Source organism: Chlamydotis macqueenii, chromosome 14, assembly GCF_036417535.1.
Source record: "Chlamydotis macqueenii isolate bChlMac1 chromosome 14, bChlMac1.mat, whole genome shotgun sequence".
NCBI classification, from domain to species: Eukaryota; Metazoa; Chordata; class Aves; order Otidiformes; family Otididae; genus Chlamydotis; species Chlamydotis macqueenii.
Window position 1 is genome coordinate 17,824,340 of NC_141569.1, and position 26,938 is coordinate 17,851,277.

Below are 26,938 nucleotides of genomic sequence, written 5' to 3' on the forward strand. Positions count from 1 at the left end.
ATCCACCCCCGCCGCTTTGTGCCGCGCGGGGCTGCGCAAGCGCAGACAACGCCTCCGCTCCGTCCCGCCGCCGTTCTGCCGGTCGGGCTGGTCCTCCCCGGCTTAGGCCAGCGCGCACGCGCGGTCCCGCCCAGAGGCTGCGCATGCGCCTTTGCCTCCCATGGCATCTTCCTCCCCCTCCCTCTCTCCCCGTAGTGGAAGCCGAGGTGGTGACGTCAGGAGCGGCGGCCATTACACGGTCTGGTCCGAGGGAGCGGGCGGCAGAGCTGCAGCAGCCGAGAGCGCCGCGCCGGCCGCCCGACTCGCAGCGCTCCGGGCCGTTTCCGCACCCACCGCCTGCCCTGCCGCGTCGCAGCCGCCGCCGCTGTTGGGAGCGGGGATCGCAGGGGCCTCCAGGGTGGTGCGGCAGCCGGTGAGGAGGGGGAGAGCGGGATGGAGGAGAAGGTCTTCACCAAGGAGCTCGACCAGTGGGTGGAGCAGCTCAACGAGTGCAAGCAGCTCTCCGAGGGGCAGGTGAAGAGCCTCTGCGAGAAGGTGAGGGGCGGTGAGCGGGCTCGGGGCTTCTCTCCGCCGGCGGGTGAGGGGCTGCGGGGAGGCGGCGCCCGGTGGGGGAGCGGGAAGGCGAGCGGCCGGGGAGAGGTGCTGCTAGGCGGGGGAGGCGCCTCTCCGCCGGGTAGGCGGGGGAGGAAGGGGGGGATCTGCGGGCGGGACGCGGGAATGGGCGTCAGGGCGAACGGGCCGGGGCCTCGGGCGGCTCCGCGGGGCGGCCTGGCGCTCGCCGCGCTGGTGGGGGGCTAGCGGGCCGGGGAGCCGGGCGAGCCGCAGCCCCTCCGCGGGCGGATCCGCGCCCCCTCTCGCTGCACTGGGAGCCTGGCTCCGCCTCCCGCCTTTTCATCGCCTCCTAAAATGGCGCCGCTGCCGGGATTCTCGGGAGAGACCCCCGAGCGCGGCCGCCATCCCGGGGGACGGAGGGCCGGCGCTGCACCGGCCCCGGCCCTTCTCCAGCCCTTCCCCGCTGCCCTTTCTCTTCCTCGGGCCGCGCTTGGCACGACCGCCCCCAGACGGCCTCGAGTGGGCGAGAGGGAGCGGTGCCTGCGGCCGGGTCGCGGCCGCCGGTCTGGGCGGCCGCCGTGTGCGAAGGGTGCCGGGTGAATCGACGCGACATACTGTCGCGATACGGTTAAAATCTTAAAGCGGCCCCAAAAGTGTAAGTTGTTACAATGACAATAAAAGCTTATGGTGATCAGTTTAAAATTGCACAGGGTAAAGAGCTGCTGCTTGAGCGTAACAGCTTTGATATTTTTTTTTTTCTTGATATAAATAAGCACAGATGTATTTATAACTAATTGAAGGGTAGATTAGCTTTGAGACTTCGGTTTCTCTGGATAACATTCTGTGTTTCATGAAATTTACAGAAGAGACAGTTGAGATCCTATATAGCTATTTATTTTTATGGTGACAGATTGCAGATGTTGAGACTTAAATGTTCGAGTCCTGTGTTGATTGAGGCACTTATAGTTTAGACAGGTCTTAAAATCAGCCCAGGATAGATTGCCTTTTGGAAACTGAAAGGAAAAATTGTTCCAGTAGCACCCAGCTACATTTTCCAATTGGATTCTAATTCTGGTTGTAACTTAATAGCTGAGCATTTTTTTTTCAGTTACTGAAGGTTGTATGTATTCCTGCATTTCTAAACTGAAGGAAGTAATATTTATTGACTGGGAACTAGAAATTAAGGAATATGGAGAGTTACTGATGTGCTGGATTCTAAAGAAGCCTGTGTACCTGCCACAAGAAGTAATTAGAGTATTTTAAATTTGGCATCATACCTTCAAGTACTGCAGCGTGTTGTTTTGGAAGCAAATTGTTTCCAGAGGACTGTCTGTGACCTTATTAAAGAACTTGCAGTGGTTTTGGCCAGACGAGTTCTTGCTGGAGTACAGATTTTTAGTTGACTAGTATTCCAGCGACTTAAAATTGTTACCATTTGATATTAAATAAAATACACCGTTTGCATATTTTAAACTGTTACAAGCAAGCAGCAGCGTCACTGCCTGATTGCTGTTCACGTGCATCTCTAATGACAGTGGTCCAGCCTCTTCCTTGTAGTGCTTTGTTGGAGAGGCTAGTATTCCACTTGCACTCATTTATAAACTGATGCTGCTACAGAGTCCTGAATACCGCATGAGCGAGTGTGTTTTGTAAGGTTGTATGGTAGTGTGCAGGAACATGAGGAATACACAAAAAACTTTCAATTTACTGGATGTTTTTGATAGGTGAGGTGTAGGCATACCATTAGAAATTCCTCACAGAGGATACTGTAGTTCCAGTCATCACTGTTGCACAAGATGACGTTTTCATTTTTTCCCAGTGAAGAATGGAAATGAGCTGTATTTCTTTATAAATGCATAATACTCATCACCAAAATAATGGTAGATAAAAGGAGAGGTTACAGAAGGATGCGGGTCTACCTGCTGTGTTTTGAGACAAGAGACCACAAGAATGCGTGAGTGAAGTCTGCCTGAAAAATACCGTTTATCAGTAATCTCTTTGCCTCAAGTTGGGTTGATAATGAGCCAGCTCCAGAACAAAGGTAGTATTTCTCTGGGCGGCGTGATACTGTGCTTGAGCTGAAATTCGCTGTCTCTGACTGGTTTCTGGTCAGCACTTTGCAGAGTACAGCCACACGGCTGTTCATGTTAAGGAAAGACGATTTGTTGCTGATAACTACAGGTGCATTTACTGTGACTTCCTGCTAAGAGTAGTTGAGTTTCTACATGGTTGCTGATGCAAGGAGTTGGAAGTAGGCCCTTGAAGTTTGAGTTTTCCATCAATTCATCTCTGCCCCCTCAAGTGGGAAGTCGTGTTAGTTGAATTCTGTGCCCTCCTGCTGAGGGGCAGTGTTTTCTTTATTGTGTTTCCATGCTTCCAGCACTGACTCAGAAACTTTGCTGACTTGCGCTTTGTGTTTTGATTGTCTTAAGTAGTTTCATGGATGTAATCACACCCAAAGGTTATGTTTTTTTTTCATAAATAGCTTAATATGTTAGGGACAGTGTCAAATTTAGCTACTCTTCCAAAGGACAGGTAAAGGCCCTACTAGGTGTAAACTGTCATTCTTCACCACATTGGATTGTAGCTGGAGATAGTTAAAATAAACAAATGAATAAAAAAAAAATCTTTGTGAGGGCTTTTCTCTCGTAACACTACTTGATTGTATAATCTTCCTGACTGGTATTTCTTGATCTACTGGGACTTCATGTGTGCAGACTGGTGCCTGTCTAGTAAGACTAAGCCTAAGGGCTCTCTTGTATTTCAGTATTGATATTTAAAGACCATAACAGCTATTTACAAACATGATAACTGAGTGTGACCATTTGTGTGTCCCAGTTACTTTTAGTGCATCTTACATTGTGCCTGGTTACCCGAGTGATGGTGGTAACTGGGCAGAAATGTCTTCTAAGTCTAGGAATAAATTGTAACCGTGAATAATCCATAATACTTTCACAGATGATTTGGAAAAATACAAACCTCTGAGTGGCAGTAAGTTATTCTAGGCTTAATATTTGCTATGTATTTTATGCAATATCGATGTGTGACCAATTGTGTGTGCTCTGCTTAAGGATTTGGTAAGTTTTGAAGAAATGGTCAAAATGCACGCCGTACAGTCACTGTTACGTATCAGCAGTGTTTGTCCTGTTAACACTGAATTATTTATTGACTCTTGTCTGTGAACAGAGGAGAAAGGAAGTCCTTTATTGCCAGGTGAGGGTTTTTCCACCCGTCGTTTTGAATGAAAGGATGCTGTTTTGGAGTACTGTTCTTTTCCATACTTTGTGAGGGTAGAGGGAAGTAGTCTTGTCTCCTTGCTGTTGTCTATAAATGCTCTTTATCACAGGAGATGGGGTGTGGTACATTGCTCAGGAAGGTGGGATGACAGTCTAAAAATGCACAAAGGAATGAGTTGGATTTGAGGATGGAGTCTCCATTGCTTATTTCAGAAGGTACGTAGTGCAGGTGGAGGGAGAGGTGTTGGAGTCTCTCTGGAAATACTGGTCTGTAACAAGGTGGATTTGACCATGGCATCCAGTTTTTAGAAAGACAATTTGGTCATAAACACTGTGAGAGTGTTGAAGTTTCTCTTCGCGTGTACTTGAATTACTAGTAAAATATGTCTGAATAGACCGTGTTGCTATCCAGAATTTTTTTAAACTAAGTGAAGGGCTGATACTTGTAAAGGCATTCAAGAAACCTTAATTTGAGCCTTGTCTCCTGCAGCTTTTGATCAGCAACAATGATCTTGGTTACATTTGCTTTTTGATTTGTCACCAGTGCTAATTTTCATAGTATAAATATGTTTCTGGGCCATACTGTTCTCTGGTACGTACCTCGTTAATGGTGTATTTTTATATTTTATTTTTCCCTGTTGCAGAACTTCCACCTTTATTTAACACCAGATGTTCCAAGTTAGATTTTCTGAAACTAATTGCAGATGAGAACTAACCAAAAATGGCAAGTACCCACTGCAGCTGCTTGAACTCATTCAGCTTATAAGTGTCTTGGTTTTAGGGGGGCAGTATGTTACTGATGAAGCTTTCTTTTGGGTCAAAAACCCCCATGCAATCAAAGTTCCGTTCTGCTGATGGATAGGACTAGGAAGTTCTGTGAGTCTCACTTCTGTGTTTTAAGCTCTTACTGCCCTGAGATGTCTGCCCTTTGTTCATAACCATCCCATATAACTATTCTTCAAACTAAGATGGTTGTAAAAATGAATGTTCCTGTCTGAACTTACTGTACATCAACTGAAAAACCTGCCCCAAAGGAGTTCCCAGCTAGTGAGAGTTTCTGCACGGTGGGCTGTAAATTGGAGAAGTTCAGTGTCCCTCCGCTCCTACCCCTGGCAGAAGAAGAATGTGGGTCTGGAAGGCACAGCATTTTGATTCCTTCTTGCTACTACATTGGCTTCTGGATTCACTAACAAGGAAACCTTTAAACTGCTGCCAGTGGCGGGAGGGCCCTCTTCAGCTGTTCCAGGGGCTGTGGGAGACCAAGAGGTGGTTTACGACTGCTTTGTTGAGCATACCTGGGGATCAAGCCATTGATAGGTACATACAGCTACACCTTCCGTCTCTGAAGAGTTACAGGTGTATTGTGAAAAGCTTTTTGTGACATTTTAATAACTGTGTTTTACATTATTCTGGAGCACTTCCACAAAAAGGATCCTTTTGCTTCCAGTGTTCTGGGAGGAGGGAGGGATTGCGATGGTTGGTAATATAAAATGGAAATTGTTTCTTTTCACAAAAGGCATTTGAAGTGTCAACCTTGCCAGCCTTCTCACCTAGTCCTGATTATACTTACAACACTTTGATGCAGGGATGAGAATTAAGTCTTTTGTGCTCTAATTCTTGTAGCATCAGCAGCCTTCTTCTTTCTAATTTGTTTCAATTCTAGGAAATACTGTAAAATCAACTTGTGCTGGTGTGGGCTTTTTTTTTTTTGTTGCTTGTTTGTTTTCAATTCCAACATTAGTTGTGATCAAATAGGAGTGAAAGATATTTTTGTGTTGTTTTAGAAGTTGGCTATAGCTTAAGATAACAGAAGTAAGCACTCATAAGTCAGAGCAAGTTCCTACTTGAGTTCTACCAATTTCAGGCTCAGGACATGGATGAGGCTGTAGATTGATGTTCTCTTCCGAATCAACCTGTGGAGAGACTGTTGCCTCCTCCTATCTGATGACAGTGCTGCTCTGTGATTTCTCCCTAGCCATTTTCAGTTAGTCATCCCGGTTGCCTTAAAGAGTGTAATAACCTAACCTGCCTGGCCGTGTCTGGCATGAGTTAGGGAGGCCTTGTACAAAAAGCTGTGCAAAGGGAATCAAAGCAACAGTGATTGGATGGCTTTTTTTTTTTTTTTTTTTTTTTTTGCTTAGGGACCCTTAAACTCTACGCCTATTTAAACGCTACACATATATTCAGTAACACAGTTGTTGCCCTCGGTTGTTACGTGCTTGCTTGTTGGCTTTGAAGTCCATTTCTTGAGTTCTGACACGTGCCTACACCATCCTCCAGTTGGTATCCTGACCATGCCTTTAACGTGACCGTGCCTAGCTGTGGTTGGAAGTTACTTGAGCAGAAGTTACTTGAAAAGAAGAACTTCTTGAGTTTATTACGTGAAGCTGTACTTGCAGACATCAGACACAACTAGTTTGGGAATAGCTTTGGCCTATTTATTTTTTTAACAACTTGAATGATATGATATGAAATGAATTCAGCTTGCTCCTACAGATGGGACTGAAAACCATCTCTGTGTAAGTGGTCGGCTTCATACATTACTACTGTTGCTGTGTTTCTTTGAACTTCCATGTAGAGAGGAAGGCATCTGGATTTCCCCAGCTATTTGGCCTCCTATATTTTTTTTAATAGAGATTTCTAGACTTTTTCTTTTAATTCAAAGTTAAAGACACCAAGATCTTTTGTATGAAGCAAAACAATGCCATTGAGTTATTTCAGAGAAGCCCCTTCCTATCCTCGTTTTCCATTTGGTTTTGTCAACTACTGATGCTTTAACAGCAGTTCCCCTTTCCTTCTCCCAAATCTGCCTCTGAAGGAAAGAACATACTCTTCAGTGATGCTGAGTGTGTAAGTCTGCTAATGGTTTTTCCAGATTGAACTTGAGGGGACTACCAAGGCTGTGAATGGTGTCGGTCATTGCTTTGTAATACAAGGGGAATAATGGGTTATTTGGCCAAAGTTTACTGCCTGCATGCTTTCCTGTAGAGCTTCTGGAGTTTACATGAGAAAAAGGAAGGTGGTTGTCTCACTTACTCTTGCAGGCAGTACTGGCATTAGGATTGATCTTTTGATTGGCTAACATGTTGTGTTTTAACTAGTCTCTCTTCTAACCAAATAGAAATTGCTGAACAGTAAGGAAGCGGTTGCTGAGTTGTGGAGCGGTGAAGAAGGGTACTTTACTGTGTGTTGTGAAATACGAAGCTGGTTGGGTTTTATGCTTTTTTTTTTTTGTTAGTTAATTGTCTGCTCTTGGTTCACTGGCAAATACTAATTGATACATAAGCTACTAAACTTTCATTTTGTGCACTTTGAATTAAAGTAAAACATTTGCGTTCATTTGTTAGTTCTATTTGCCCTAGCCTAAGAAAATTAAGGGCTACAAATGTGTAGTGACCACACCGTGCCACCCGTGTTCTCTGAAGCTGCACTGTGACTCTTTGACCAGGCGTGCCTTGTTCTCCTTGGCTGAGTTCTAAACCTTGAATATTACTGGTAGTGAAAGACGTTAGAAACAGAGGTATAAGTGCTAGTCACAAAACCAAGGAGAAAGCAGATTGATTTTCTGCTGTTTCATTCCTGAGAAAAGAGTAGTTTGCTGTTGTGGCTTATCCTGTGTGGATGGAAATGCTGGTTTTACTTACTTTGGAGTACTAAATAGTTAAATGTCAGTGGGGAGCTTTGTATTTTAATTTTATTCCTACTTACACACTCACATTGAACTCCTTAGTGGACTGCAAAGTTCAGCATAAATCAGTTTCCCATTTGTGTCATATGTAATCTGACTGCTGTCATACCTTCTACAAGAAGGGTGATATTGGAGGCTTCATTTCTCTAGTTTTGTTTAAAATGTCAGACAGTGAATGAAAATACCTTTTGCTCTAAAAATGGTAAGCCTGTCTTTTGTCTGAACATGTTCTCTTTTCTCTGCAAGTAAGGGATGGGGGCAAACCCTTACATTGAAGGAAACAAGTGCATTCACTCTGCAGAGAAGTTGCTGACTGTAATGGATGACTTTGCTTGGAACTGGAATCTCTTCCAGGCCACGATGTCTGGCCAGCTAAAACCAGTATTCATCCCAATTAGCTGATCATTGTGCCTTTAGTCACATCCTGTGCTTCTTGACGACAGGAAATTATGGGTGTGGTTGAAGTCTTCGATCTCATAGAAATATCTTTATGGTAACTACAAATACCTTCCCCCCCCCCCCCCCCTCTTGGTTACAGTGGATGGATCTCAATGCACACTTTGCTAGACAGTGTGGTGGGTTGCAGATGTGAATTCTGGTCTGCCAAGAATGACACATTGCCGACTGCAACCATGACTTTGGAGCTACGTTGCCTAAAATAATGGTTATGTTTCCTTTACTGAGTTAGTGACAATCTTTTGATAAGTGCTGTATAGCACTGATACGTTGCTATGCAGCAGTTTCAAGCATTGTTGTACAGTTCTACAAAGTTGCATTAATGTTTATTGCATTCTTTTTTTTCTAATGTACCCCACAGTTCTTCATAGATATTTGGTTTGAGCTGCAGGTTGAGGATCTGTGAAGAGGTAGGAATAATTTGAGAAATATCTGGTATTTTCTGGAAACGGAAAGGAATTTGGGTACAGATGAATTTGGATGATTTTTTAGAAATGGACCGCTTGAATTCTGTGAGGCAAGGTTGATGATATACTCCGCTCATGAGGGAAACTCGCTTGTCCTCTGTGTAGACTGAATTGAGAAAGAGTGGCTGGATTATAGCCATTGTGGCACTTGACTCTGAGCCTTAATCTGTGGCATATAGGATAAAAATATAGGCAGAGAACAAAGGAAATAGGAGATACTCCTGCATCTCATTAAATAAAATTGTGAAGATCTGAAAATAATATGGCAGTGGCTTTAATGGTCATGCAGGTTTTTTAAATCTTATTCCTGACTATTCACTATAAAATGCAGAGGTTAGACTTGGGTCGTGCATGGTCTTGAAACAATGAAGCTAATCTTTGTATTTTAAGAACAGTGTTTTGCGTAAAAGATGTGCTCTGTAAACAGAGGCAACAGAACAGTGCTTTACTGTTTGTCTGGCCATTTAGATGTGGAAGATGTGCAGCAGTCCAAGGATATTTTAATTCTTAAATACTAGGTTGTATTTTTATGCAGTGCTACTTGCTTTACAGTAAAGTGAAAGTCTGTTGTTTTCTTATGTGTTTAAACCACGACTGGTTTTATTCTCGTTGTCTTTTGGGTGTTTTGGGATTGTACAAGTTGCCTCTTTACAGAGAAAAGGCTGAGTAAGCCAGTATTTCAGGTATCAAGCAGGAACAAATTCCAGTCACTATGACTAAGGTGAAGCGTATTTGATATGTGCTTATTGTTTGAACTTTGAGATTGCTGTTGGTAAAAGACGTGACTTTCCACCTTGGCAATTGTTGTTTATGACAGCATTTTACTTGGTTCCTCTTGCGGTCGTCTTGTGCAATTGTGTCTTACAGCTATGTGTTTTTTCTGTGTTACACTTCATCGGTGCTTAGCTGTAAGATTAGCATATATCAATTTGAAATAATGGGTTCTTTTCAGTCTTAATCTGTATCCATTAGCACTTGGTTTTGAAATCAGTGTGTGTAGTGCTGAAAAAAATAGCTAAGCTGATTTGGAGGTAGGGTCTTGTGATTGTAGTGTTTTGCTTAAATTTATTAATCTTTTCTAAATTGTAGAATACTATCAAGTTAAACTCTCTGCAGTGTTGGTGTACTTATGAGGACTGAAGACATACAGAAGTTCAGCACTGTCTTAATATTAAGAATTCTTAAGAACTGAAAAAAGACTGAGAAATAAAAGCACTAATAAGTACTCAAGAAAAATCTGTTTCAGAGTTGCACAACTGTTTATCCTAGTGATAGGATAAACACGGATGAAATAATGAAACCTGGATATTTCAAAATGTTGGTGTCAAAATACTATGAAGTATCACACTATTATCGTTCTTGGCAATCAGTCACCGGGTTTTTGAAGTACAGGGAATCAGGGGTGTGTGTGTGTGTGTCTCTTCCCTGGTTCTCCCTCATCAGGTGCTTCGATCAAGGAGTACTCCATCTTGTATTGAAGGCTCCTGAAGTGCTCTGCTGCTCCCTCTCTGTGAGGAAGCGCCGGGGATCTGGTGGGAAACCCAGTGTGTTGGAGGGGGAGATGGACAGGGAGGGAGAGCAAGTAGCATCATCAAGGATCTTGGGGAAGAGATCAATAAAGACGGAGTGGAACCAGATGAGGTTGCACAGGGTGCTGTGTGGTCCAGTACAGAGTCAGGGTCACAGATACTTCAGTAGTATTAGTGATACCTTACCTTTGTGAAACTTGACTTGTGAATTTGTAATATTGCATGTACTCTTGTCTTACCAACTTGTCTATTTTTTATGTTATGGTATATTAAAACAATTTTTTGTTTACTTTTTAATAGGAATTAATTTAATGTGGAAATTCAGAGTACGGGTGATGGACGACTTGTTGGTGGCCTGTTTTTCAGGGTGTTATTTTTGTCAATTTTCAGCTGTGCTGAAGCTCTTTTGTAGAGGCAAGTATACTGCTTAAGCTCTTCAGTATGTGCCGCTGTTAATGCTGTGGGACATGATAAGACTGTAAATGGGCTAAGCAGTTCAGGAGGCAGTATTTGATGAAACTTGTTTCAGAATGTGGAAATACTGAAATCCCTGCACCAGCATACCTTCACTGCAGGATTTAAATAGAGATTACAGTTTTACAAGTTGACCTGGAAGAGTCTTTTTTCATCAGAGTAGCTGTCTGACTTACCTGTGTGTTTGGTCATATGCATATCTGAGTGATTTAGTATTTCAGAAACTGAGGAAGCAACAGCTCTGTTGCTGAGAACTATACCATTTTAATCTCAGTCAGCATAAACGTTGCATACCTTTGATGAAAAATGAATGCTGTATTCTTTGTGCAATGCTTCCAGTGCGTTAAGGATATATGGCAGTAGAAAGCATTCTAATTAAAGAGTAGGGTTTTCCATACTGAAGTGCTGTAAGTGTGTCTGCAACATCCTCTGTCAAAAGGAGGATTAAGATGGCTAATGTTTCTGAATGTAATGGCATATTAGAAGAGGCTGAGGCTGTTAAAACACTTTCAAAACATCCGGTGAGTGTCACTGCATTAAAATGAACTTAAGTCAGGCTATCTTAAAATAAATCTACACTTTTAGCATCTACCACAAGCCAGCAATGACCTATCTTTAGTACTAGGCACGGCATGAGTGGAAACTGTCATGTGAGATTGACTTTTGATGTAAATATGTCTGCAGAGTGATTTCACTCTCTTGCTCATGCTGCAATATCTAAAGCTCTGTGCTATGCAGTGTGGTCAACCATTATTGCATTTTTGCAGTTCTTTCCAGTGTTGAACGAAATGTTGAATTTCATGAATCTCCATCGTTAAACTCTGTGTGGCTGGCACTTTTCTTGTTTGAAGTGGTGACCGTGGTGGTGAGCCTGGACAATGTGCAGGAGCAGCGAGACCGCTTTTGGGTGCAGGGCGTGTCAGTCACTGTCCAGCTCATGACCTCGCGAATAGGGTGGAAACTCAGACACAGCAGCATGTTTCTTAATAGCTTGGCTCATGTCAGTACTGTATTTAATACACTGTTTAGATTGTAACTTCAGAGGTTAGGAAATAAACATTTGAAAATCTAATGCTCTTCAAATGATGGTGAATTTTTTTCTAGTGTCTCAAAATACCTTTGCTTAGCAGCAACCCCCCAAAGATGAGTAGGCTGCTTTAGTTGTCAGGTTAGGTTTGAGAAAGTTAAGTGACCTGAAAATGAATGTTCAGCCTGGAGAAGAGAAGGCTCCAGGGAGACCCTATAGCCATCTTCCAGTACATAAAGAGGGCTTCTAAGAAAGATGGGGAGAAACTCTTCAGTAGGGCCTGTTGTGATAGGATGAGGGGTAATAGTTTTAAAATAGAGGGAGGTAGATTCAGATTAGACATAAGGAAGAAATTTTTTTACACTGTGGGTGGTGGAGCACTGGCCCAGATTGCCCAGAGAGGTGGTGGATGCCCCATCCCTGGAAACATCCCAGGCCAGGTTGGCCGGGGCTCTGAGCAACCTGATCCAGTTGGAGATGTCCCTGCTCCTTGCAGGGGGGTTGGACTGGGTGGGCTTTAATGGTTCCTTCCAACCCTAACCATTCTATGATTTTCCATCTCTCTTATACTGCTGTATGCTTCAGAATATTTTTGATTCAGTGTGGCTTGTGCATAGGTGGTATTTGGTGCTGTTTCTGCAAATCTTGTAGACATATTTGGTTATAAAACAGAATATAGTTTTTATATAGTCTCGTGTCATTCTGGTAATGAGGTCAAAAAGGATCCTTTTTCAATAGGAACATTGGTGTTTGAAAGGTATAGAAATCTTTGTAGATGATAACTTGTGAACTTGTTACTATTTCTATTTCTGATACCCTCTTGATTTAGAAAATTATTGTGGCATGTGTTTGGTGGCTGTTCTGAGAATAAACTAGCAACTGGCAGTTTGGTACAATTAAGGAGTTCTTGCATTATTTCAAAATTACCTTTCTGATGCTGTATTTAGCTTGTGCTTCTTCATATGAATTTCCTTTGTCTGCAGCTTTTATGTACACAATTTTGTGGGGAAAAAATGATGATGACAAAGATCTGTTTCTCTACTTTGGTTTATAAGGACACTGTTCAGTGTTACTTGTGTGTACTTAAACACAACACATGGTCAGAAAGCTTGTGCAGACAACCCACCTGCTCTGCAGTTGCTGATAGCGCTGGCTCTTAGTTCCATTCTAGCTTCTGCTTTATGTAGGACTTTGTCTTTGCGTTCCAAGATGTATGTATAGCTGGGTGGCAAACTGGACGTGTACGACTCCCTGGGATCTTTCGCTAGCTGATACGGCTGTGTTCACCGCCCTGAAGGAGAGTCTTGGTTTTGGCCATGTCTGAGTTCAGGCTTTTGGAGGGTTGGAGATAAGACATTGGCATGATTTTAGATTTAGGTTTTTGACATCCTTATGGACTTCAGTTCCAGCAGCGATGATCACTGTTTTACGCTTCATGGAACTATTTTTACAGGAAGTTTGAGGGTTTTTTTTTTTTTTTTTTTTCCTAAGCTGGAAATTGGTTCTAAAGTACCCTCCTTGGGGGAGGGGAAAAACCACCAAAACAAAATTCTGCTACTAATACAGGGTTTCATAAAACTAAATTTTGTTGTAAGTAAAGATAAACTCTTATCCCAAGTGCTTCAGTCAAGGAAAGGACACGAGTTGATGAAGAGGGCAGGTAGGAGCAAGCTGGAAGTGGTAGAGTATACTTTGAATAAAATTACTGTTCATAGACAAACTCACAATTTCTGTGTTTTGTTTTACAGGCTAAAGAAATTTTGACAAAAGAATCTAATGTACAAGAAGTGCGATGTCCAGTCACAGTCTGTGGAGATGTCCACGGACAATTTCACGACCTCATGGAACTTTTCAGAATTGGAGGCAAATCACCAGACACAAACTATTTGTTTATGGGGGACTATGTTGACAGAGGCTATTATTCAGTCGAAACAGTCACATTGCTTGTAGCTCTTAAGGTAACTTTTCTTAGCTGTACAATTCTGTATGAAACATAGCATTACTATCCTGACTGCACTTAATATCTGTTATGAATTCTACCATAGCAGATATATAGGTATGAAAACTGAAGCGTTGGCTGTCTTAGTTTTCTAAGATACTTCTGGAAAAAAAAAAACTTTAACGTTCAGGTGCAAGCCGTGATAACTTTTTCTGAAATGAGTGCTGTATGTATTTTTGACTTGCCTAAGTAACGATCTTTAAGAATTTGCTTAGATCAGCTTAATGCACAAGTGTAGCGAAGTCTGCTAGTAACAGTGAAAAAAATTGGAATTAATCGCAAAAGTATTTGGCAGCTGAAGATTTGAAGGCATTATCTCTTCTTTTCTCAAAAGTTCTAATTGAATCTTCATCTTAAAAGAGTTTGGTTTTGATTGCTTTATTGATGTATGACGAGGATGGGGGTGGCAAGTTCTTGGTTTTGGGGAGACATGCGTATTTGGATGCCTCTAAAATAAACTCTTACATTTAGGTCCGTTACCGTGAACGTATCACAATTCTTCGAGGGAACCATGAAAGCAGGCAAATCACACAAGTATATGGTTTCTATGATGAATGTTTAAGAAAATATGGAAATGCAAATGTTTGGAAATACTTCACAGACCTTTTTGACTACCTTCCTCTAACTGCCTTGGTGGATGGCCAGGTATGTTGAAATTTGACAAAGTTAAATGTTACTAGCTGTAAAGGGAGCTATTAACACTGTCAGATCTCAGCTTTAATGGAATCTTTTGCAGATTTTCTCCTAATAATTTATACTAAACAATTATAGTTGTACTGATATAGTTAGTGAATGAGATAAACCTCATATATCTAACTCTTCCAGATTTTCTGTCTACATGGTGGCCTCTCTCCATCGATAGATACACTGGATCACATCAGAGCACTTGATCGCTTGCAGGAAGTTCCCCATGAGGTACTGAAAAATAATTTTCTAAACTCGTGGTGGGATTTGTGATTCAGCATATATTGGGTATTTGAATACACAGGCTGAAAATGAAATTGGAAAACAACTTAGCAGTGTGAAAGTACCTGTCTTCCTGTGCTGGGGGTTTTTGGTTGTTTTGGTTTTGTTTTGTTTTTTTGGTTTTGTGATTTTTTTTTTTTTTTTTTAAGGAAAACTAAGGGGCACGTTCTTGCCTAAAGTAAGAAATGTTTTAGTGTGCCTAGAATCTCAACTGTTTATATGAAGATTCTTTATTCAGATTAATGTCTTGGTAGTATTTCCAGTCTTAACTGCACTAGTTACTGTAGTTGATTGTGGGTTTTATTTACATCTCAAAGAGATGTAATAATAAATAAATAAACTAGATGTGCAGGGTGTGCATGTATGTTTTTAACACTCAGTTTTTCTGAAATGTCTTAATCTCTTACAGGGTCCAATGTGTGACTTGTTATGGTCAGATCCAGATGATCGTGGTGGCTGGGGAATTTCTCCTCGGGGTGCAGGTTATACATTTGGACAGGATATTTCAGAAACCTTTAACCATGCTAATGGCCTTACGTTGGTGTCAAGAGCTCATCAGTTGGTAATGGAGGTAAGCAGAATAGCCTGTGCATTTAAACTCTTGATTGCGTAGCTGGTGCATTAATACCGTACGCTGCATGTCAGAGATGTGTGTGTGCTGCTGTGACAACCTATGATCCAGAAATTTTGACAGCGTTCATGTGCTACTAAAGGAGTTTCTCAGTTTGACAGTGGAGTAACCTTTATTTTGGCCTTTTCTTTCTGAAAATCTACAGGAAGGTCCCAAAACAGACTTTAATAGTAGATGTGGTATTGCGTTTCTGTGCAGATAAAAAGATTCTTAAACACAAATGCTGAGTCCCTTGATAAGAAAATACACAAAAATATGTGTGTGTTGAAAAAAGATTTATTTTTCCTTTTTATGTTGGGTGTGTGTTTTTGTTCTTAGTCTCTAGGTATCCCTGGCAGTTAAGATTTTTAAATGTATGTCTGGAGTCTGGTTTTAGTGATCACAGCTGAAGATTTGGAATAAATTGCTGGTTTACCTTTTTAGCGTTAATGCAGTGGAGAATTCTTGCTGATTTTTTTTTTTTTTTAATGTTTTGCTCGTGCCTGCTAATAAGAAGCAACATATGAAGGCCAAAATTCCTTTTTACCCTTTTTTTCCTCAACAAAGATACAGCCTTAATCTTATTTAAAATGAGACTACAAATGCCACCTAGGATTTTGTGCATTAAAAATTCAGTTTAGTAGTCAGATGATGATATGGGGTACAACAAATGAACCTGGCTGTTATAGTTGTGGGGGTTTTTTAAATTATTTTATTTTAAAAAATTTTTTTATTTTTTTCTTCCTCTCCAGGGGTACAACTGGTGCCATGATCGGAATGTAGTAACAATCTTCAGTGCTCCAAACTATTGTTACCGTTGTGGCAACCAGGCTGCAATTATGGAACTTGATGATACTCTAAAATACTCCTTGTAAGTATGTTTAAAAATGAGGTTTGCATTGCCCATGACTTTAAGATAGTTGCTGTAGCAGGATGCCACTTAGTTATTGTGTTACGGTGTGGGTTTTGAGAGGTGAGTGAATGTGGAACTGTTGGATTAATTGCAGCTAAAGTCTTGGCATTCAATATCTGGAACAGTTGTTGACATCTTGTCTGTCAGATTAAAGTGAGACTCCTCATTTTTTTTGTGTAACTGGAGTTTAATGAAATGCTGTAGAGCTATGTGATTGGGGAGTAGGAGTGCTCTGTGACATCGGAGGTAATGCCTTCCTATCAGTTTAGGGCAAGAGCCTTCTGGAATCTTTGAATTCTTCAGCTGTTAGGATGTCAGCTTTGTAATGAGGTTTCTCATTAACTACCTCAGCAGCAACTTTACTAGTAACCAAGGCAAAAGCATTGTGTAAACTGCCCCCTTCGATAATTACTGGAGACATTGACTTTCTAAATATATTTGAGTGGCAGAAGTGGAACACTTCTAGAAAAATGTAATTGGTTGAAAAAACTTAAGACTTAACCTGTGTTAGGGCCACTGCTACTGTATTTCACATATAAAACATACCTGAATGTAAGCAGAACTCTTGTGGTTCCATTAATATCTCTGCTTTTCAGCTTGCAGTTTGATCCAGCACCGCGTAGAGGTGAACCGCATGTTACTCGTCGCACCCCAGACTACTTCCTGTAAAGAGATTTTAGACCTGTACAGTATTGCCATGAACCATATGTTGACCTAAAGAAAATGGGAAGAGCAACAGTAACTCCAAAGTGTCAGAAAATATTTAACATTCAAACTTGTTTTCACATGGACCAAAAGACGTGCCATATTCAAATACAAAGCCTCTTGTCGTCAACAACTGTGACCACTTTAGAATGAACCAGTTCATTGCATGCTGAAGCAACATTGTTGGTCAAGAAACCAGTTTCTGGCATAGCGCTATTTGTAGTTACTTTTGCTTTCTCTGAGAGACTGCAAATAATAAGATGTAGACATTTAACACCTCGTGAATACATTTAACTTTCCATTTAGCTATAGCTTTATTCAGCATGACTGTAGATAAGGGTAGCAGCAAACAATCATTGAAGCTTAAAGAACATTTTTAAAATAAGTACCAAGGCCTCATATTTGTTCTGAAACTGTTTGTTTTATTTTCAGGGAATACTGTTTAATTTAATTGTATTGATTTTTTTTTTTTTTTTGTCTGCACTCAGTTCCCTCTTCCACTCTTTGCCCTACCATATTGTCCCTTGTAATTGTCCAAGAATAGTGAATTACTTTGAACAGAACTGTTTTTTTTCTGTAAAACAATGTTACTGCGGGACAGAGCTGCAGTGTTTTTCATAATAAACTTGTGAACTAAGTATGGAAAAATGTCAAATCCTGATTGCATCTCAGGTCAACTGTGGTTTAATAAACTAATATGTAGCTGGATGGGTTTTAAAAACTTGCGTAGAAATTTCCACCCTCACTAACTAAAGCTGAGGTGATTGGAGTGTGCTGGAAAACTCTGACCTTTGAATTCTGTCCCAGGGAGGTGCCTGGTCATATGTCATCATGCAGCTGAGAACAGTGCTCACTTATTACTGGTGTGTTGCTCTCTTTCCCTCTTGGTGTTCCACTGAAATATTCAAAATTGGAAGAATGATAGGATGACTAAACTCATTGAGCGTGGCATTTTTTAAAGTGTAAATCGAAGTTTGAATAACTTACAATGTAGGTGCTAATACTTAAAATCATTTTCTGAAAAACTAAGAATAAAACCAGTTTTCTAAATATTAAAGGAAATAACTTGAAATTTAGTACTATGTGTATTGCCCAAATTTCCATTCTGAAAATCAGTGGTATGTGTTTTACGTTAACTTCTGTTGGAATATTTCCGTTCTACTGATTTGTTTCAGAACTTGAATCCCTATTTGGTTCTTTTGTTCAAAACAGAAATTCAAATTTTATGCCTTCTTTAAGGCTTGTGCTTGAAACTTATTTGGCATATCTTAAAAAGATGTACTGGCTGTTGTTTTAACAGAGGACTCAATATTCATATCGTTTAAGAGACTTCAGATTCCTTGGGCGCAATGTAGACTCTGCAACAGAGGGTTTGGGGTTTTGGTTTTGTTCGGGCTTTTTTTTTTTTTTTTCTCCGACGCTGCTTGCTTCTAGGGGAAGGTACAGAAATTTTGCAAATGTCCAGCTTACCTGGAGGCCTAGTCCTAGACAGATGTTTGGGGACTTTCTTGCTTTCCTGCTGGAGGATCACTGAATTCTGTAGCTTGCAAAGAAGGTGCTGTAGATGTGCCCTGTAGATGGGGTTCCAATTGGTTTTTGGAGAGCGTTCAGTCTTCTGCAGTTTGATCTCCTACAGGAAGAATATAAAATACTAAAAATAAGTGCATCTGAAGTGTCTTTTTTTAGTATATCAGGAGCTTTTGCTTTGATCACTATTAAAAAAAAAATCCTTTGCTGTAGAGAGTAGTTCACATTCCTTTCACTTGCCATTCTCTGTAAATTTTTTGTAGACAGAACTTTGTGTCTTAGTTGACACCATTCCTTCAAGGGTAATGACTGCCCTATTTTCCGTTTTCCCTGATTCTTTAACTGGTGTGACTCATCTCCTGCACTGAGAGGGGAGCGGTCAGTTAATTTGTTCAATTTCTGTACACAAATGCAAGGAGTTGTTACTGGAAAAATGTTGAAAGTCACTCCCATTTTTGCCCTGTCCCCCGTAATTGCACTCTGACCCTTTGAAGATCTCACTGACACCATCATGTTATGAACAAAAAACTGTTTCTCTGATGGAGATTGGCCACCAGCAGTACTAACCAGCTACAACCATGTTTGAGAGATTCAAGAGGAGAAGGAAAACTTCAAATATAAATGATTACTGTCTGATTTATTGATAGCTGACTGATGAAAGTTCACCTGAGCAAAACTTCCTCCACTTCAGACTGTGATGACGCTGACTGCAGAGAAATGAGCATAATTAGGATTTGTCCTTGTTTCAGAGATCAGTGTTGATGTTTCCTCCTTCACGACACAGACTGGTGAGTTCCATGAAATGTGAAACAGGAGTAGCTGGAAATGCCATACTATGGTAGTTCAATAATTTAAACGGGATAGTTAGGTTAGCGAGGAGGGCTGACATTGGGACTGGACTTGTCAGAAGGCATGAATGGAACTCGATGCTTTCTACGAACCACTTTGGGAACTTCCCCTTTTTTCTTCTGTTTTTCAGAATTTGAATAGAGTCAGTAGAAACGCACAGATGGGGGAGCTGAGCTTTCCATATTGCATTTTACTTGAGTCCCGCTTACCAGTGTCCTGTCATTTGGCCATTTATCTGAATTTGTGTATCAGACTGGGGTGAGCATCCTTCTTTTGACGAGGCCTGTCCTGAATTAAGGGATCATTAAGGCAAAACCAAGAGATGAAGTTACACTCCTACACAGGGAAACACTCAGTAACACTGTTTTTGAAAGGAAAAATGAGAGGGATTTGAAGTGAATACACTTGCCAGCTTTTTTTCCCCTTCACACTCTACACCTTTCCTGTGCCTGTTCCCATCCTATTCTCTATTCCCTTCTCCCACGGCCCCCTCTGCCTCTCGCTTCTGGCCAGCAATCCCTGATCTTCCGCAGAGCCCTGGAGAACGGGCCAGTTGCTGCAGCAGCCCCTGCTCCGTCGGTGACTGACGAGGAGCGCTGCGTGTGCAGATGGACATTTTCTCCAAGGTAAACCAGCCCATGTGTTCCTTGGCTCACGCTCCTGTCAGATTGTTTCCAGCTGCTGACATTTGCATCCACGTTCCGTCTCCCTGCTTTGAGTGCCAGGGCAGCGTTAGCTATTTCAGATCTACTGACGATACCCTGGGAGGATACTTGACGCGCGGGCAAGTGAAGACGGACAGAGCTAGTTACCTTGTTCTTCTCTGGGTGTCCTGGATGACAGAGTAAATTCTGCCTTGGGAAAAAGGCGATGAGCGTATGTATTGCTGATGAAAGCTTTGACATTTTGTCTGCCTGGATTTCAGTCTGGTTAGTATCAGAAGTCCATCTGGAAATGTTAGTAGAGAAAAGATTTCTGAGAGTTACTGTTACCTGCTAATCCATGCTTCCATATTCCGCCTGAGGGATTTTGGGTTTTGTTTTGTTGTTTTTTTTTTTTTTTTTCTAATAGTAGTAAACACTTAAAGTCTGAGCCTGGGACAAATACTTTGCTCTGGCAATTTAGAAATTCTGCCTGAATCTTAAAGGATTTCCTCATGCAAAATAAAAAAAAACAAAACTGTTACGCAAGTGCTAGGTTTATTTTGGGCCTTTTTCCACAGTTTGGTAAACACATTCCTCTGTTTTTTCCCCTCCTCACCACTTCATCTTCATTTCCTCAGTAATACTGGAGCGCAGTTCCTGCTGTCGGAGGAGCTGTGATGTGAGGAACAGGAGGGGGCTGAAGGATAAATGCTCTTCTTCATTCTGGAAAAATGCTCTGTAAGAAAAGGCAAGTGTGATCAAATCACAATTTTGAATTTTATGTTAAATGCTGCTCCAAATTAAATTAATTGAAGGTGTGGCTCTACTCTCACCACTTCCTTATGCACCTGCCACGCACTTGTTTATCACTTACTCTAATTGCTACTTGTTTTGTCTGTATGCTGAGCACTCACAGAAACTCCAGATAAAGTTTTAGGTTTTTTTTTTTATAGGTTAAAGCAAAGTTTTACATGAAAGAAGTGTCTTAGTATTCAGTGTTTTTGGCAGCATCCACATAGTTTACATAAGCTTAGATTTTGGAGCAAAATGTTTGCAAGCAATGGTTTTTGAAGTCTCGTAGAATGTGTAGGGTGCCTTCTGTATGCTACAGCGATCGCTACGTGGAGCATTAGATCTCTTCAGGTTCTAGGAGAAGGTTGGAAACAGGTAAAATGTTAGGTAAAAATTACACTGGGCTGTAGGAATCCTTCAGTACCTGTGAATCCACTAAAAAAGCCCTGCAGAGTAAGCAGCTCATGAGTCAGCCTACTGTGGTTTTTTAAAAAGTTATTTCGGTGCTCTAATTCATTTGGCTGGGCTCCTTCTGGATGAGAATAAAGGCAAGCTGCTCTCTTGAGCAAGGGACCGGAGTTCTTTGGCATATATACAGGGAAAAAAAGGCTGAAACAACACTTTTGGTTTTAAATTAGGCAGTGCTGCATGTTTTAGCCTTTTAAAACTTGTGCTGTGGCTTAAAAGCTTTATTCCCTTTAAGATGGGTTGAACCTACAGCTCCTGATCTCTTAATTACTCTTATGGTGAACAGAACCGCTTTTGGATGGAGATTAAACTGATTGCTGCTGGTGTATAAAACATTAATCACTAATAATACTGAAATATGAAATATATGTAATTGACAAAACATATGGGAAACAGAAAACCAGGTTGGATGTAACAGCATTTAGAACAGGAGGGCAGCGTAGCGCTGGAGCAGGTGACCTGGTGAGGCTGCAGAATACCTGGTCTTGGGAGTTTCCAGGGCTGCGCTCGGAAAAGCCTCAGGTGAGCTGGCGCTGGTGCTCGTGCTGCTTCAGGGGGGAGAGCGAGGGCCCATCCAGCCAACGTTTCTGTGTTTAAACCAGCATCCTGCTGGGTTACGGTACACGAGACTTGGGATCAGTGGTCATCCTGTTCCCTCGTTCATCAAACTGCTGCGGAGCTGTCAAGACTTCAGTTGTGGTTTCCAAAACATCAGCTAGAAATAAAGGGAGTGGGGAGACATTCCAATCACTTCAAACCAGCATCGGTTCGTTTTTGCTGACCTGGTTAGTGGCTGCATCGTGCCAGCCTGCGCTGCTCTGGGAATGGTGTTGGAAGAGGAGCAGCATGAGCAGGGGCGAGTATTGCGGAGGAAAACCTGCAGGCAGGTCCTTTTGATGAGAAGACTCCATTTTGCAGATATTCGTATGATTGCATAGGCTTGTATAAATCAAACTAAACCTTTGCTATTTCGTCTTGTTGACTTCTGTAAACATCTTTCTCAACAAATTTCTGCCAACCACAACTGGTTTTTGAGGGGTTTTGTTTTTGTTTTTTTTTTTCTTTTTAATTAAATATATAAACTGTCTTCTGGATTATGCATTTAAAAACAAAGTGCTGAGCTGTCAGAGGAGTGTGCTGTTTAAACTGGTAATTGCATGATCGATTGGGCTGGAAGGCTTTGGCCTGGCTCCCAACTGCCTTTATTTTTCAGGCAGTTTGAAAAAATACCCACCACCACCCTGCCTCATCGCAAAACTTGCTGTGAAAACCCCTTCTTTATTGCAGCAGTCGGTGCAAGAGCAGTCAGTGACCACTGCTTTTCTCTGCCTCCTTATTTTACAAAGAAAAAACGGGAGGCCCTGAAGGCTCTGAGAGGATCCTACGGTGTTCATTCCATGCTTGACCCACTTTTCAGGCAGCTTCGCTCCCTTTCCACCACTGCGTTTGTCCTCGGGGAAGAGGGACACAGCCCGCTGCTGCTGAAGGGGGGACCCCTGCCCAGGAGAGGGGGTGCTGCAGCTCCCTGGGAGTCTGCTCTCCTTTCTTCCCCCTCTCAGAGAAAGGCTGGTGATTGTGTTTGTTCATGAGTTTATCCACCTTCAGCTCAGCCATCTCCAAACGGCACTGGACTGTCCCTTTTTCCCTGCAATCTCTTTTAAAAGTGCTTTGAATTAGCCTGACTTCTGAAACATGCTATATTTATTCCCATGGACTTTGAAACCTCAAAGCGGCTCCTCTTTATCATTTGTTGTGTCACAACCAGCCCAGAATCATCTGCTTTTTGGACTTCGAACAGCTCCAGGGTTGAAGACCGGTACTGTGCAACGCTTTACAGCCAGACTCGTTCGTTTCCCCTCCCGTTGCTCACAATTTTATACATCGCTACTTAAAGTCATTCTTAAGACCATTTAAAGTAAACCCACTATTTTCGTTCAGGTCATGGAATAAATATGAGCGCATCTTTTCGGGGACGAGCCCCGCTGACCGCTCCCCGGGAGCGAGCCCCGGCGCCACCCCGTGGCTGTGCCCCGCGTGTCCCCCGCCGTGACCGTGGGTCCCGGGGAGCCGCTCCCCGGCTGTCTGTAACCTGGCAGCCTAAACGGGCTGGAGGTGGGTGCCTCTCACCCGGCAGCATCTTCCTCAGCAGGGATACAGCCGCGGGATCCGAACCTGGCTCCTCCTGAGCGGCGCAAGTGGTTTCAAAGGGTGCACAACCAGTACAAAACTGGTCTGTTTAAGTATGTGGGAGTGGAATGAGGATGAGGTTGGGAAGTAAATGCTGCAAATATGCTTGAGGTAGGTGTGTTTCTATTTTTAATCTTTTTTTTTTTTTTTTTTTTTCCCCTCCCTATCTTTAGTCTTCTAAACTCTCTTGAATCCCTGTAGTTATGTAAGGGGAACATGGGTGTTGTTAGAGGAAGAAACAGAAGCTAATAAAAAAAAGCAGCTGCTCTCTCTGCTTGACAGGATTTGGTTATTGAATTTTTGTCAGTCTATCAGCGTAAATCGGACTCCCATCTAACCAGCGGCCTCTGCTACCCACTGTCGGGTGTTGCTGGGGTACAGCTTGGATGAAAAAGCAACGCCTTCTCAAGGATGCTCCTATCGTACAAGTTTTGATGAAGTGGAAACACGATAATTAGTTTTTTCCAGAGTCGCACTGAGAACAAGAATTTTCCTTGTCTGCTGCTGCGTTGCTGCAAGACTGCTTTAAACAACAGTGGCACAGGCCTTTGAGCTCAGCAATGTCTTTTACTCTCTATCTCACATGGATAATTCTCACGTTTTCTGGTTTTACACTGATCCAGCCAGTTCTAATTTTTCCCCCTTGTTGATGTGGCTGCTTGTTTAAAAAAATGTTCCTCATTTTTTTTGTATTCCTGAAAAACAGGAGGATTTCTGCTGCAAAGTCTCATCCTCCCCTAGATGTAGATTAGTTTCTTGTTCAGATTTGATGGTCACACCTTGCTTTCCAGCAAACCATACCTGGCTCTCTCTGCTAGAGCAGCTGTGCTTTGGGACCCTCAGGTTCAGCCCCTGCTGGCCCCCCATCCCTGCCGTTCAGGGAATCCAGGCTGAGTTCTTTGCTGCTGGAGCAAAGCGGAGATCTCTCAAGCCTGGTTCTCCCTTGGCTTTGACAATCCCAGTCACACTTGTGGTATTGAAAAAATGCTCAGTCTGTTACCACCATACTCTCTAAATCACCACCAGGAGCAAAAAAACGCACCCAGTTTCTCTGTAAAAGAGGAGCGTGTGAGGTGTTGAAGGGGTGGGGGGCACAGTAATTTTTGCCTGAGAGGAACAGCCAGGAAGAGAAGCCAAGGTAGCAGAGCAGACGTGGTGCTGTGTCAGAGGGGCTGCTCTCTAATGTTCCGTGTTAAATCCCTTTCCCCCTGCGGCTGCGTCGCTGCTCAGCTGGCTCTGCCCGCAGCCCAGGGATGCTGCAAGTATGTAGGTCAGAGCTCTTCTGGATCTGGTAAGCATTAAATCAAGCTTGCACTGGTCTTGGTTGCTCCAATCTTTTCAGATATTTGCTTTAGTGTTCAGCTTTCCCTTTCCTCCTCTGGGTTCTCAGTGGGAAAAGGCCCTTAATTGTAATTTATCTGTGGCTGATACACGGTGCGATTATCTGTACGGCTCAGGGCAGTAATTCTTAGGTTTAGGATTATTTGCATTTCAGTGATTATCTATACGTATAACAATAGAAACTGGGCCACCCATTTTTCGAAAAATCTTGTTCTTTGCCTTGCAGGTTTAGTGAAGGATGGGCCTTATGTGTTATTACTACTGACTTACTCACAGGACTTTGGCTATCAACACTGCAGCAGCTGCTTTCCCCCGACAGATAGCAGAAAGCATCTGGACTATCGTTCAGGGGACGATATGTAGGGCACAGGGGGAGGTGGCCCTCGTGTGATTACAGCGTATCTCTGACAGCCGTCTGCCACTTTTTCGGGGTGTGGGGTGTTTTTGTTGTTTTAACTTTCACAGACTTCTAATTCAACAGCTAAATTCAAACTCCACCGCGGACTGAATTTTCTTCTTTAGAAAGCCCGTAGAGATGTATCAAGTATAAAGCTCACTGCTAGCATCACTTTGAATTAAATTCATACACAGGTTGTAATTAAGCATGGAACTTAGGTTTCTGCCTGTTCCTAGATTTTTATTAGATTTGTCTTGCGTAGAGAGCAAATCCCATACCCGCTCTGCTGAGCCTGATTTGCAGTCGGAGAGCTTGTGCTCGCTGATTGTGAGCCACATCAGAAACCCCATCCTTGGCAACACCGGGAAAGGGGATTTAGGATTTGCAAATATGTTTTCCAAAGACCACATTCTGTCACTGTCTGATCCTCTAAACCAAAGATTTTTAATATAAATTGAAAAAAAAAAGGCCATTCAAGGAAAATAAAGGCAGCGTCATTTCTTTTTCAGTGCAGTGAATGTTCCTCGGCATCGGCATACGAGATGGAGCGATTCAGGAGGAAAGAGGTAAATGTGATGATGGTACAATCAAATGGTCACATAGGCATAGCTTAGAGGCTTCACACGTATGCGTATGTGATATATAGCTATACATTAAAACATGATAATTAGGTCCTAATAAATGGTGAACAAACAGTTTATCTGGTTGCTAACGCCGGGATCTTTGAGGAACCTGTGTTAGCGTCAGTCTGCTGTACAAGCATCACTTGACATCTCTGGATGCTCGCTCAGCTGTTATGAAGAGTTCCAGTGAAGCACGTGTTACGGAAGCGTACAGCAGTTCAGGCTGCAGGGACGATGGAGGGTCCTCTCGACCACGCTCTGAATTTAGAACCATCTGCAAAGTCAGATCAGGTTGCTCAGAGTCATCTTCACGCGTGCTGTAACAAACGAGCTGCTTGGTATCCTACAGCTCGTGAAGCAAGATCTCCACGTAAGGCAGTCGTCTCCAACAGGTCTTTGGAATTTATACGAAACGTTCAGTGATATGATCCCATGTGAACAGCCTGTCACCTAAGCTCTAAGAGGTTCTTCCTGGCTGACAGTCCGTATTTGAGTCCTCCGTCTCGCTGGAGAGCCAGCCCTAACCAACAATCTATTTAATATTAAATACTTCTAATATTTGCGGTCTCATTGGTTAGATCACTCAGGCTAACGAAAGAAAGATGACTCGATACTTCTGTGGCTAGGCTGCTGTCCTGGGCTGTGGGCTCTGAAATGATCAAAGCAAGCTTTTGAACTCAGACTCAGCAGCGCAGCGTGGAAGTGAGAGCAACCTCACGGTTACTTTGGTGGACTCGTACCCTGGACTGCCTTCCTCACTGAGCCAAAACCTTCAGATCTCTCTTTTCCTGCAAACCTAACGCCTGTCGCTACCTAGCACGTACTCCTGACCTTTCAGGAGAGGTCACCTGCACGGGGTACGCCGCTCGGGTGGGTGGTTGTGCGCTGCTTTGGCAGCACTCGGGAGGTTTTCCCAGCTCCTCTGGCCTGGTGGCTCCTTGTGCAGCTGGTGTCTGGGGATGCTTCAACGGCTTCTGGCCATGGACAGAGCTGTGTAGCTGCCTGAAATCCCTGGTGGGAGCCGGGGCAGACATTCAGAAGATGTTCGGTGATTGCTACTTAGACCCAAATCCTTTCCTAGCGCTGTGAACTGTCCCGAGCTGTGTTGCCACTTGAAGAGCACAACCTGTTGTTGCAACAAGTCGAAATTAGCCGGTTTTTCAGTGTAGGTTTTTCGTTAAAATGTTTTCTGCTGCTCGCATACCCACTGAAGACCGCATTTCAGTGTATTTACAGACGCGATGCTGCCACAAGCAGCGGCCTCACCCAGATCCCTGCTGCAAGCTCCCTCTGGGGCGTGCTGGCACCCCTGGGCCCAGGGCTTTCCCCCCGTGGAACCCTGCTAGTAGGAAAACACCCAGCGTGGGCTGCTCGTGACCAGTCCGGGTTACTCCCCGTTACCGTTTTTAAGCACACGCGACGACGGCCCTGCCCGTGGGCCGGCTGTTTCCCGAGCAGGACACCGGGCCGGCCTCCAGGTACCGCAGG

At 42.9% G+C, this 26,938-nt stretch overlaps 1 protein-coding gene across 1 annotated transcript; it reads left to right on the forward strand.

The window, feature by feature from the left end:
- Positions 1 to 236: 236 nt before the first annotated feature.
- On the forward strand, positions 237 to 17,330 carry PPP2CA (protein phosphatase 2 catalytic subunit alpha). Its single transcript, XM_086759082.1, has 7 exons — positions 237 to 534; positions 13,178 to 13,387; positions 13,900 to 14,073; positions 14,254 to 14,343; positions 14,804 to 14,965; positions 15,757 to 15,875; positions 16,514 to 17,330. The coding sequence occupies exons 1-7, from the start codon at positions 433 to 435 to the stop codon at positions 16,584 to 16,586; spliced, it is 930 nt and encodes a 309-aa protein (XP_086615208.1). The 5' UTR covers positions 237 to 432; the 3' UTR covers positions 16,587 to 17,330.
- Positions 17,331 to 26,938: the final 9,608 nt, after the last annotated feature.